At 62.7% G+C, this 12,402-nt stretch overlaps 1 protein-coding gene across 3 annotated transcripts in view; it reads left to right on the top strand.

The window, feature by feature from the left end:
* The window catches only part of LOXL3 (lysyl oxidase like 3), a 31,134-nt gene extending 19,158 nt beyond the window's left edge, over positions 1-11,976 (top strand). The window contains exons 6-16 of one of the 3 annotated variants that reach the window (XM_084625866.1): positions 2,252-2,311; positions 2,583-2,802; positions 3,044-3,224; positions 3,770-3,924; positions 5,690-5,863; positions 6,534-6,696; positions 7,456-7,699; positions 8,979-9,094; positions 9,287-9,423; positions 10,299-10,410; positions 11,031-11,976. In XM_084625866.1, the coding sequence (XP_084481992.1) occupies positions 2,252-2,311; positions 2,583-2,802; positions 3,044-3,224; positions 3,770-3,924; positions 5,690-5,863; positions 6,534-6,696; positions 7,456-7,699; positions 8,979-9,094; positions 9,287-9,423; positions 10,299-10,410; positions 11,031-11,104 (1,636 nt within the window). In that variant the 3' untranslated portion in view covers positions 11,105-11,976. Of the gene's footprint in view, positions 1-2,251; positions 2,312-2,582; positions 2,803-3,043; positions 3,225-3,769; positions 3,925-5,689; positions 5,864-6,008; positions 6,165-6,533; positions 6,697-7,455; positions 7,700-8,978; positions 9,095-9,286; positions 9,424-10,298; positions 10,411-11,030 lie in introns of all 3 variants that reach the window. The other 2 variants (XM_084625865.1, XM_084625864.1) reach the window with 2 other exon arrangements.
* The last annotated feature ends 426 nt before the right edge of the window (positions 11,977-12,402 follow it).

The following is a 12,402-nucleotide window of genomic DNA, read 5'->3' as shown; positions in this document are numbered from 1 at the left end:
TTATCACTCAAGAAAGAGATCTTGGAGTTGTTGAGTGGATGATTTCAGAGAACTATCCACAATGTGCAGCAGCAGTCAAAAAAGTGAACAGAATGTTGGGAAACATCAAGAAAGGGATCGATAATAAGACAGAAAATATCATGTTGCCTCTCTATAAATCCATGGTATGCCCACATCTTGAATACTGCCTGCAGACATGGTCGCCCCATCTCAAAAAGGATATGTTGGAATTGGAAAAGGTTCAGAAAAGGGCAACAAAAATGATGGTATGGAACAGCTTCCATATGAGGAGAAATTAATAAGACTGGGACTTTTTATTTCGGAAAAGAGACAACTAAGGGGGACCATGATAGAGGGTGTGGAGAAAGTAGATAAGGAAGTGTTATTTACTCCTTCTCATAACAGAAGAACTAGGGGTCAGCAAATGAAATTAATAGGCAGCAGGTGTGAAACACACAAAAGGAAGTATTTCTTCACACAAGGCACAGTCACCTGTGGAACTTTTTCCCAGAGGATGTTGTGAAGGCCAAGACTATAACAGGGTTCAAAAAGAACTAGATAAGTTCATGGAGGACAGGTCCATCAATGGCTATCAGCTGGGAATGGGTGACAGGGGATAGATCACTTGTTGATTACCTGCTCTGTTCATTCCCTCTGGGGCACCTGGCATTGGCCACGGTTGGAAGACAGGACACTGGGCTGGATGGACCCTTGGTCTGACCCAGTCTGGCTGTTCTTATGCTGTACGCACACAGTGGCAGTCCCTGCCCTGAGATCTGGGTCTGGTCTGACCCTTCCCAGCACTGGCTGAGGGACAGAAGCCAAGGTTAGCAACTGCTCTGCGGCCAGAGCTACCCTGCATTGTTCCAGGTCAGAGCTCAGGTCCTGGAGACCCTGGGGGCAGTTGAGGGACCAGAGAGGAGCTGGGCACGCACTGAATTCTCTGTTGTTCTCCCCGCTAGAGAAGGGGACTGGGGAGTGCATGGGGCTGCCCAGGTCTCTGTGGGTTGGGCTGGTGGCTGTACTCCCTTTGGGGCCTTGCCCAGCCCGTTGGCATTGCCTGGAGGTATGAAGGAGCAGGGGCTTGAGACAAGTTCTCACCTGCCAGTGCTCCCGTATTGCAGGGGACCATCCTCAATCCGCTGCTTTTGGCCTCTTTCCATACCCGCCCTAGCTCCAGGTTGGCAGCAGAACCCTGCCAGTGATGAGGTGGAGCAGAGGGGGCCTAGAGGGGGAGGAGGATGGGGTGGAGTGCATGAGGGGATGGAGGTGTACCTAGGGGGAATGGATGCATGGTTACATAGGGGGAGGGGTGGGTGGCAGGGTGCATACAGGAATGGATGGAGAAATACATGTGGGGATGGCTGGCTGGGTGCACTGAGGGGGATACACTGGACAGGATAGAGGGGTAGCACAGGACAGACTGGAGACCAGGGTTTGGGGCAGTGTTTGCACGGGTGGTGACAGCGATGCTGCCTGTTACAGCTCTGTTTGGAGCAAGGGTGTTGAATTACGGCCAGCGCAGGAGCGAGCAGAGAGTCTGAATTCCAGCTTTCCTTCCCGACCCAGACACGCCGAGCACTTCAACTATGCTGGGGCAGGCTGATGCTGCATCAGGAGGAGTGGGGCTCCCGGCAGGGCTAGGCACAGTGCCTTGGGGGAGACAGCCTGTAAACCTGCCTGGCCCCCTGCAGCTAGGTCCCCACCCAGGGCACCTGCCTGCCAGCCAGCCCCTGCCTGTCTGTGGCATTACACGGGAGAGGGTGAGGTTGCGAGCAGTGCAGGGCGCTCATCCCCAGGGGTCGCCTGGGTGGGGAGCATGCAGCATGCATGTCATGGCCATAGGGCACCGGCCGCCATGCATGCTGCATTCCAGGGAGCATGTGCTTGCCTGTGGGATGTGGTGGCTGGCGTGACACAGGACATGGCTGCGTCACGCCTGTCATGGGCCGTCAGGTGGGAAATGAAGTCACTCCAGTGGGTGACTGATTTCTGGCCATGAGGTGGGAGAAGCTATCGCTGGCAGCAGCTGCCCTCCTGCTGTGAGCCCTGCCTGAGGCCTGGTGGAATGGGTGGCCCCTGGGCCCTGTCCAGGTGGCTCTGGTGCCCACAGGTCTGGATCTGGCCAGGGCCCTGGAGGCAGCTGGGCAGCCCCGTTCCACCTGGCTGGCGTTGGCAGGCAGAGCCAGGGCAGGACGTTGGTTGCAGGCCTGGCCTCCGAACTCCTTGACTGTTGTTTTCTGTTTTCCAGGCTGGTCTCCAAAGCTCGCCCCAAACACAAGCACAGGGAGGACTTTGGGGGCCCCAAGAGGTAAATGGGTGCCCAGCACCAAAGGGTCCCAGAGTCCAAAGGCCTGTGGCCTGCTCTGGGGTTCCCTGGTGAAGAAGGAGTGTGGGCCTCACTGGCTGGGGCCGTGGGGGGGCGTGCTGCAAGGGACTGGGCCATGGAGTGACAGTCTCTCTCTTCCCTGCTGATTGGCGTTAGGGTCATGGATGGTGAGAGTCTCTGAGCTGGGCTCGGCGCCTGGCACCCCACTGCCCCTCCTATGCCAGGCACTCACGCTCTGCTCTCTGCCTGGCAGGTTGTACCTGGAACGGCAGCAGCTCAGCTACCGGCTTCACTCGGTGGCCTGCACAGGGAACGAGGTACACATCTCCATGTGCCCCTTTGAATTCTACAAGGGCAACGCCACTGCGGCTTGCAAGGGCGGGATGCCTGCAGTGGTGAGCTGCAAACCAGGGCCCCTCTTCACCACGGGCAGTGCCCCGAAGAAGAAGAAGCAGGGGCAGCAGCAGGGCCAGGTAAGCGCTCTCCGTGGGTTCAGCATGGGGCACGCAGATTGTTTTGCTCCACCCACTGGGTATCAGGCAGTGATGCCAGCAGCTGGAATAGGGGGCACCCAGTGTCAGTCACTGGGCTGGGGCAGCCTATCTCCCAGGGCCTAGTGGGGGCAGCAGGAGCCCTAAGGTGCCCCTTGGTTCTGGGCCTGGCAGAGGGCAAGAGCGTTGGCTGTCCCGTGACATGTCTACCACGCTCTCACAGCAGCGCGTCCGGCTGAAGGGCGGAGCCAAGGCCGGGGAAGGCCGGGTAGAGGTGCTGAAGAACAGCGAGTGGGGCACCGTCTGCGATGACCGCTGGAACCTGCTGACAGCCAGCGTGGTGTGCCGTGAGCTGGGGTTCGGCAGTGCCAAGGAGGCTCTGACAGGAGCACGCATGGGCCAAGGTGAGCTGGGTGGTGAGGGGAGAAGGTCTGGGGCAGCCCTGTGCATATGTGGGAGCATGTCAGAGCATGCCGGGGAGCCCATCAGGGCATGAATGTGGGCACGTCTGCCCTCTGGGCGCTTGTTTGAGCCCCTGAGCCTGTTGCTCTGCAGGGGAGAGAACCTGGCTCGAGGGGGCTCTCCCCGCATTGGGGTGAGCCTGGTGCTGAGCAGCTTCAGCTCTCAGTGAGCGCTCTGCAGTCTGGGTGCCCTCGCGCCCTGCCCCTGCCCTTTCTCTGCCAGCCTCTCCAAGGGGACTCCAGCCAGGCAAGCTGCAAGGGCTGGGAGAAATTCAGCCTCCAAGGGAGAGCCCAGCCCCTGCAAGGCCAGCGAAATGCCTGACGCCAGCCCCATAGGAACCGATCAGGTCTGAGGAGACCCCGATATGTGTCCAACAGGAGGGAGGGTTGGGGCGAGGAGTGCTCCTAGGACTAGGGTAGGTATGGGGATTTCCTGGGGCACTGTCTGCCTGCCTCCCCATCACCCTGGCCCCTCTGCTCCCTGGCAGGGATGGGTCCCATCCACATGAACGAGGTGCAGTGCACAGGCTCGGAGAAGTCGCTATGGAACTGCCCTTATAAGAACATCACGGCGGAGGACTGCAAGCACTCCGAGGATGCCGGGGTCCGCTGCAACATCCCCTACATGGGCTACGAGACCATGGTCAGCACCGCACCCTGTGCAGGGGGGCAGCCCCCAAGGGCTGTGGGGAGGGGCCTGGCTTAGAGGCTCACTGAGCGTGGGGAGCCCAGGATCTGCTGCTCTGCCAGAGCCCCAGGTCCCTGCCCATCTGCTAGCAGAGTGGGGGCCATCTCTCCTGGCAGGGCTCACAGGTCCCAGCCCTCTGCCAGCAGTTCCCCCCTCATGTTCCACGTCACACTGAGAGCTCCTGGGCATGGAGGGGGCAGGAAAGGTGGCCCTAACACCATTTGTATGCCACCTCCGAGACACAGGTAAAGTGGGCATTGCCGCCCCCCAACAAACAGGGTGCTCGTGCCGACTAGAGCCAGGCGTTACTGCAGTGGTGTGGAGCCATGGGACCCAAATGGGAACCCCGCACGTGCACAGCGCTGTCTGACTGCCCACAGGGAAACCCGGCATGGTAACGCTTTTCACGGGCAACCCACGAGACCCTGGGGTAGCCCCCTGCTCGGGGTGTGTGTGTGTCATGTGCCAGCTGGGGTAGCCCCCTGCTGTGGGGGGCCATGTGCCAGCTGGGGTAGCCCCTGCGAGGGGATGGGGGGCACATGCCAGCTAGGTTTTACCACCCAGAACATATGGCAGAGACCCCAGTGCTGCCATGGTTCTTGCTGGTCCCATCCTAGGTGCCAGCTGGTGAGGCTGAAGGGAGACGATACCCAGGCTGGGATGTGGGAGGACTGGTCATACGCTCACCGCTGGGCACTTTGTGGAGCAGTCGGGCGTGGGAGGGGACCCTCAGCGCAGTCCCTGTTCCATTTCCTGTGCTCCCCAGTGGGTTGCTTCCCCATTCCATGGGTCCCAGTAGTGTCCTGGTGCCCCTGCCCCCAGGCGTCTCTCTCCCATGTGGGTTGGTGCTGGCCAGGGGCTGTGATGATGGGAGGTGTCTCACACGCCCAGGGTCTGTTCGATTCACAGCCTGCACTGAAGTTGTTTCTCTGCCCCTGGGCGTGGCACCCCGCAGTGCTACCCCAGGTCTGGGGAGGAGAGGAGCACCCGCCCACGGAGAGGGGAGTCCTGAGCCCCCGTCAGGATACTGCTGCTTTGCACTGCATGCTCCCTGCATGCTCATGGGGCCTGGGCACCGAGGAAGCTGGGGGCACACAGCTCCCCCCTCGGCACGCTCCCACCTTGTTCCCCTTGAACAAGGAGCTGCATGTGCTGCGGGTCTCTGCTGATTTCACTCCCCGTCTCCAGGCCCCCAGCACGAGCCTGGGCGAGGATGTCGGCGCCTGCCCGGCAGCTGGACAGGGCTGGAGTCACGTGGCGCGAGCTCTGCCCTGGTTCTGCCGCACTGGCCAGTGGTGGGTTGGGAGGGGCAGCTTGGGCACATGTGCCCCCTGGAGATGAAGTGACTGCAAATCAAAACAGCAGATGGGAGGGGCCGTCTGGGCTGCAGGGGGATCAGGGCTGGGGTGGCAGGATTGGCTCCCCAGGCCAGCTCTGCAAGGGCACTCCCTGGGCAGACAGGACCGGGTGCTGCCCGGGCTGCACCTGCTCTGAGATACAAGGTTCAGGCTGTAGGGGCTGCCCCACTGGCCCCTTCCCCAGCGCCAGTCCAGGCCCCAACCCCGTGGGAAGAGCCAGCTCGTGGCTGTGTGGGAGGCTGCTGAGGGACGTGGAGCATCTGTAGCTCTGCAAGTGGAGCCCTCAGGGACCCAGCTGGGCCCTGCCACCAGCCCCTCCCATGGCTCCCCGCTAACCAGGCCTTGTCACCTTCTCTCTGCAGATTCGCCTGAGCGGGGGCCGGAGCCGCTTCGAGGGGCGGGTTGAGCTGGCGCTGGGCACTGGGAGCAATGGGCGCCCCGCCTGGGGCCTGATCTGTGGCGATGGCTGGGGAACCCTGGAGGCCATGGTGGCTTGTCGCCAGCTGGGCCTGGGATTCGCTAACCATGGCTTACAAGTAGGTGTTAGTGCTGGCTTGGCTAACCGCGTCACGCAGGGCCCAGGACTCCTCCGTGGCAGGGCGAGGACAGCATGCTGGGTTCACAGGCTGGCTGGCTGTGGGGCGGGGCTGCATGCTCACGGCCCACAGGGCTTCTTCACAGATCCGCATAGTAGGAGGAAGGACCCCAACCGAGGGCCGCGTGGAGGTGAAGCGAGGCAGTAAGTGGGGAACGGTCTGCAGTGAGGGCTGGACCACCAAGGAAGCCATGGTGGCATGTCGCCAGCTCGGCCTGGGCTACTCCTTGCATGCAGTGACGGTAGGTGCTGAAGGGGCCCAGGCCTCAGGGCCAGTGCCCGCTCCACTGGGAGTGTGGGGAGCAGGGGTTGCCCACCGGGACCGGCTCAGGACTTGCTCGCAGGGCCCAGGCAGTGGGGGGAGGGATGCTTGGGGGCTTGGTCTCTGGGAGCTTCTGGAGGGGTTAAACTCACAGATGGCATTTGGGCCCGTGCCAAGCAGGCAGGAAGGTACGCATAGGTCCCACCGCGGGTGGGGAGGGGGAATGGCACGGACACGGCACACACAAGTGTGGGGTGGGAATGGGGCACGCCCGGGGCTCGGTGCCTGGCTTGCTGTGCAGAGGGGCAGGGGGCACACGGGTCTCTGACCAGCCCGGCGTCTCTCCCAGGAGACGTGGTACTGGGACGCCAGCAACGTGACGGAGATGGTGCTGAGCGGCGTGAGGTGCGCTGGCCACGAGATGGCGCTGAGCCACTGCCAGCACCACGGCAACAGCCTCAACTGCAAGAAGATGGGCACCCACTTCGCCGCCGGGGTCATCTGCTCCGAGAGTGAGCTGGAGCGGGGGGGCGGGAGCTCTCGTCACCCTGGCCCGGCTACTAGCAATCCCTCTGAGCCAGTGGTTGTGCCTCGCAATGCGTTATGTGGGCCGCAGGTTGAGAACCACAGTCCCCTGTGCCCAGCGTGGGGCCAGGAGTGGAGCCCTGAGCGTCGGCCGGGCAGCCAGAACCCAAATCCTGCTGCCATGCAGGGCTGGGCAGCAGCCGGCACCCCCAGCACCGGGCCAGGAGCGGAGCGCCCGGGGGGCCAGCAGCCAGGACCTGACAAGGGGGGCCAGGAGTGGAACCCAATGTAAAACCTGGGGCAAACCCCTAGTTCCAAGAGACCCTCCCCACAGCCTGCCCCCAGACCCACTCTCCCGCCCACTGGGGCACTCACCAGCCCCCTGCTGGTGCAGGTTGCAAGACCCTGTCTCCCCCTCAGCTAGCTCCATCCCCTGCCAGACCAGATCAGCAACTTTTGAACTTTGTTTAGCACAGCTGGGCGCTACCTGGTGGCATCCCCTTGTTGAGAACTGCTGCTCTGAGCCACCCTTTCAGCCCTGGCCCTGTGCTCTGATTGGCTGCTCTCAGGCCCCCTGCTTTGATTGGCTCAGACCTCATCATCATCCCTGCACTTAAACCAAATATGGCCTTGACCTCCTCTGTCCCCCCACCCTGCACTGAGCAGGCCCCCCGTGTCCCCCAGAAAGGAGCAGGTGCCCCCGCATCCTCTGACCCCCAGAACTGAGCGGGTCTCTTTCCCCCCAGCTGCCTCGGACCTGCTGCTGCATGCCCCGCTGGTCCAGGAGACGGCCTACATCGAGGACCGGCCCCTGCACATGCTGTACTGTGCGGCGGAGGAGAACTGCCTCTCCAGCACCGCCCGCAATGCCAACTGGCCCTACGGGCACCGCCGGCTGCTACGCTTCTCCTCCCAGATCCACAACCACGGCCGTGCCGACTTCCGCCCCAAGGCCGGGCGCCACTCCTGGGTCTGGCACGAATGCCATAGGTAAATGGGGGGCTCGCCATGGCACAGGCGTGCAGGGGCATGGGCCAGGGCCAAGCTGGGAGGGAACCTCAATTGGGCCTATATGGGAACAATGAAGGCCAAGGTCCCAGGGGAGGCCGAGGTCCCAGGGGAGGCTGGGCCGGGACCAGGGGAGGCCGAGGGGGGAGGAGGCTGGGCAGAGCCTGAGGGAGGCCAGGGTGGTGTGGGGTGCTGCGCTCTGGGGAGTCAATGGGCCATGCTGGTGTCTTGCCCGTGGCTGCTAGCCAACTGCTCAGTCACTGCCTGTCTGCCACAGAGTGAGGTCCTGTGGGGCTGTGGGAGTGGCAGTCCTGGGGCTGGACCCCGCCATGCTCAGTCTCTGGGCCAGCCTGTGTGTCGGGGGTGGGGTTGGGGGGAGCCTTGCAGTTACTGAAGGAGGTGGAAGTGAGGGGTAGCACCTTGCCACCGCGTGACTCTTTGACCTAACATCGGCCCCAGGAAGTCCTGGCTCCAGGCCTTGAGGGGTAGCTGAGTGCCCAGGTCGTCCTGTCCAAGCCATGGCCAGTCTCCTCTTTGCTCCATGGAGTTCAGTCCCGCTCTGGGGGGTCTCCCAGCCTGGCAGGGGAGCTCTCTGGGGAAGGACCATGGGAGAAGGCTGGGGGTGGGGAGGAGGCTGGGCTTGGAGATGGGAGGGGGAACCCTGGGGGAGGCTGCTGTAGGGCAGGTTATGGGAGCCCTGAGGGAGGGGGATCTGTGGGCTCCAGCGGCACAGAACTCGCATGGAGACATAGTGGGGCTGTGAGCACTAACGTAGGGGGACCAGGGTCCCTGTGATCGCCCATTCTGGGGTCTTTTCCTTGCTCCCCTCTCGTTCTGCATGACAATGCAATTGCAGCAGGTGCTGGAGCGGGGCCAGGGCTCTGTGCAGGGCTGCATGGGAAAGTGCTTGGAGGTATGACTGGGGCCCCACTGGGGGTATGTGTCTGAGCAGCCTCCCAGTGCCTCTCTGGGACAGACAGATAGATACATGCCCTGCCTCCCCTCCCACTCCATGCCTCTCTCCGGGCTGCCCCTTCCCCAGGGCCACGTCCGCAGGATATTCCCAATATGCCGCCCTCATGCATATCTCTGGGCCGTTCTCCCTCCTCCACCCTCCCAGGCCTCCCCCTGGCTCGCACCCCACCCACTGTGTCTGTCTCTGGGCTCCCCCCTCCCCCCCGCTGCAGCACACCTCTGGGATCCCCCCGTCTCCGCCCCGCCCACTGTGGGTGCAGTGCCTTTGGTTTGTGTCTCTTTCCAGGCACTATCACAGCATGGACATCTTCACCCACTACGACCTCCTGACCCCCAACGGCAGCAAGGTGGCCGAGGGCCACAAGGCCAGCTTCTGCCTGGAGGACACAGAGTGCCAGGAAGGTGGGTGCAGCGTCTTGGCACTGCCAAGAGTCGTGCTGGAAGCGAGGGGAGAGCCCAGGGGTGGGGCTGTGTCTGCCCACTGATCTCTCCTTCCTCTGGGGCTGCCCCATGGGGAGCTGCTGCCTGTCTCGGGCTGGGCTCGCTGTGGGGCGGAGGGAGGGCCAGGGTTAGTGACCTCACCCCCCGTTCCAGACGTGGCCAAGCGATATGAATGTGCTAACTTCGGAGAGCAGGGCATCACCGTGGGCTGCTGGGACCTGTACAGGCACGACATCGACTGCCAGTGGATCGACATCACCGATGTCCGGCCCGGCAACTACATCCTGCAGGTACGTGGGGCAGAGGCTGCTCCGCCCTCCCCATGTGTGTGTGGGCAGCTGCCGGGTACCCGGAGCCCCAGCTGCTGCCGGCTCTTCTCTGCCTCCCGCTTCCTAGCCCGTCAGAGCTTGCTTTCCAGAGCGTGTGTGAGTGGTGTGTGTGTGGTCGCGTGGAGTGGCTGTGTGCCTGAGTGGGATCGGGTGTGCACCTGGCGGGAGGGAAGGGGTGGCGTCTGGGCTGGGACGGGCCAGTCTCGGAGGGATGAGTTTATTGGTAGGTGCTGTCCTAGAGCTGAGGTTGCATTTAGTTTGTGGCACGATGGGGCCATGGGCTCTGCTCATGTGGCAGTGAGTTCCACAGTCCAGGGATGGCCTCCAGGACGGTTCTGTCTCCCACTCTCCCCACCTTGGGCTGCCAGGGTCAGTGTCCTGGTGATGTAGCAGTCAGAGAGGTGTTTCTCAGGGAGGGATCCCCAGGGCGTGGCTAGCAGCCCAGAGGCCTGGAGCTGGATTCTGTACTCAGGGGTGAGGCTGTTCAGAGCCGGGCCCTGTGGGGAATGTGGGCCCTGTGCTGCTGGGTGTGTACCAGATGGAGCTTTCTCAGGCCAGGAGCTTTGTGTATAGCTGGGCCAGCTGCTGAATGTGTGTGTGCGTGTGCGGGGGGAGGGGGACACATCATAGGGAATTAGGATTTAAATTGCAGCTGCTTAATCACATATTTAAAATCCTGGCTAACAAAACCTCAGCATGGGGCAAGAACTGGGGCGGCTGCCGTTCTAGCCAGAGAGGGACACGGGTACATGGAGCCCTGGCCGGGGGGGATGGAGGAAGGGACACGGGTGTGGCGGCCAGGCAGTCCCTCAGCCCCAGGTTGGTGCCCTTGGCAGGTGGTGATTAACCCCAACTACGAGGTGGCCGAGAGCGACTTCACCAACAACGCCATGAAGTGCAACTGCAAATACGACGGACATCGCATCTGGGTGCACAACTGCCACATCGGTGCGGGGCCGCGCCAGAGCCCTGGGAGAAAGGGGGCAGCCTCACCCGGCACAACGGGGGGCAGGGCAGCAGAAAGCGGTGGGGGTGGTGCAGGCAGGCGGGGAGGCACCGGTGTTGGGCACCTCGGGTGATGTGGGGGGTAGGTTTGGGGGGAGGGGAGGTGACATTAGCGGCGGGTGCAGGGCAGGCTGGTGCTGAGGGCGGTGAGGGGTAGGTTTGGGAGAGTGGGAAGAGGGGGGTGTTGAGGGCATGGTGGTGGGATAGGTTTGGGGATGGTGGGGACTGGGGGGCCCACTGGCTGGGGGTATGGGGCAGGGAGATGGGTGGGAGGGGAGGTGGCACTGGGTGCAGGGCAGGCTGGTGCGGAGGGCAGCGTGGAGTAGGTTTTGGGGAGGTGGCATTAGCTACGGGGGCTGGGCAGCGCTGTGAAGTAGGTTTTGAGGGGGTGATGGGGACCGCGGGTGGCAGGGGGGCATTGGTGGCAGGGCAGCATTGGTGGCAGGGTAATGCTAGGGGCAGGGAGATGGGGAGGTGGGATTGGCTTTGGGGGCTGGGCTGGGGCAGGGGTCTGCTGGGGGTGTCTTCCCTCACTGGCGCCTACATCTCACCTCGTACTTCAGGTGACGCCTTCAGCGAAGAGGCCAACAAGCGGTTTGAACAGTATCCAGGACAGCTCAACAACCAGATTGTATAGTGACCCGCTGTCCCCTCCCACGCCCCCCGGAGACGGCCATCTCCCCCACCGCTCCCCCACATGCCGGGTGCTCCAAGGAGGAAGCAGTTTGTCCCGGGCTGGCAGAGTCACGTCCCCAGCTGGCTTGCGGGGCTTCGCGGTGCGAGAATCTGTGCCCAGCAGCAGCTGCTCCATGCCAGGTGCAGCCTCTGTCCCGGCCTGGCCGGGGAGTCCTCAGGTGTCTCTGAATCTCGGGCAGGATTTTCTTGGGCTGAGGTGGCCACCAAGTTCTTGTCTGGCCGTGCAGGGCCTGATAGGAGGTAGGCGCTGGGCACTGCACCCCATGGCACCCAGCCCTGCTCAGGGAGAACTGTGGACTTCTACCACCGGGCAGTATGGGGGCTTCCCCACCTCCTTGTGGGGCTGAGGTGCAGCATGACACCAAGCAGGGCAGGGTTAGAGCCGGGGCCAAATCTAGCAGCTTCCTCTCCCTGGGAGGGTTGGAGAAGTGTGTGGATGGCCACCTGGTGCCTCCAGCTCTTGCCCCCCATCCTCTCCTCCCACCGCTGCCATGCTCATCCTGCCCCTCCGCCCCACTGGCCTTGACCAGCACCCACAGCCCCAAGCCATTCTCCTGCCCGGCTGACACAGGAACCTCATGGAGGAGCAAGCAACGGCTCCAGGCACCTTACACAGCGTCCCTAAGCCTATGCCACCTGCAGGGCTGGCCGGGTCTGGGCCCTGTCACGTCTTTCTCTGTACAGTAGCTTGTCTATGTACTTGAAGAGCTAAACCATGTCAGGCAGCCCTCGGCCCTGCTTCCCCGACTGTGGCAGGGATGCCCCCATTTCTTAGTTGTCATTTTATTTTCTATATAAAAGTGACGGTCTGTTTCCCTGCGTGCTACTGGCTGGTTTTTCCCGAGCTACAGGCAGGGGCTTCCTGCCTGGCCAAGGGGAGAGCCTGGCCCTGAGACAAACCAGGGCAGCACAGGCCTGCTGCTCATGCCCACAGCTCCCAGCAAGGGTAGGTGCCCGCATGGAGAACATGGGGATGGGGGCTCAGCTGCCGTGCACATGCCAGCCCCAGCAGTGAAGAGCAGAATGGCTTTGCCCTGTCCCTGTCAGGGACGCCTCAGGAGGGGGAGCCCAGTGCTCCCTGGGCCACAGGCTGGGCAGCTGCTCCTGCAAAGGGTGGGGTAGGGCTCGCTGCCCCACAGCCTGGGGGTGTGGGAATGCCACCCAATGAACCTGAGGCAAACCCCAGGAGGGCCAATGCCCTGAGGGCTTGAGCATGGCTGGAGCCACTGAAAGAGGCAG

The sequence above is a fragment of the Lepidochelys olivacea genome, assembly GCF_965140295.1.
Source record: "Lepidochelys olivacea isolate rLepOli2 genome assembly, chromosome: 4".
NCBI classification, from domain to species: domain Eukaryota; kingdom Metazoa; phylum Chordata; order Testudines; family Cheloniidae; genus Lepidochelys; species Lepidochelys olivacea.
The sequence above is the reverse complement of the archived record's forward strand: the minus strand, read 5'-3'. Positions and strand labels throughout refer to the sequence as shown.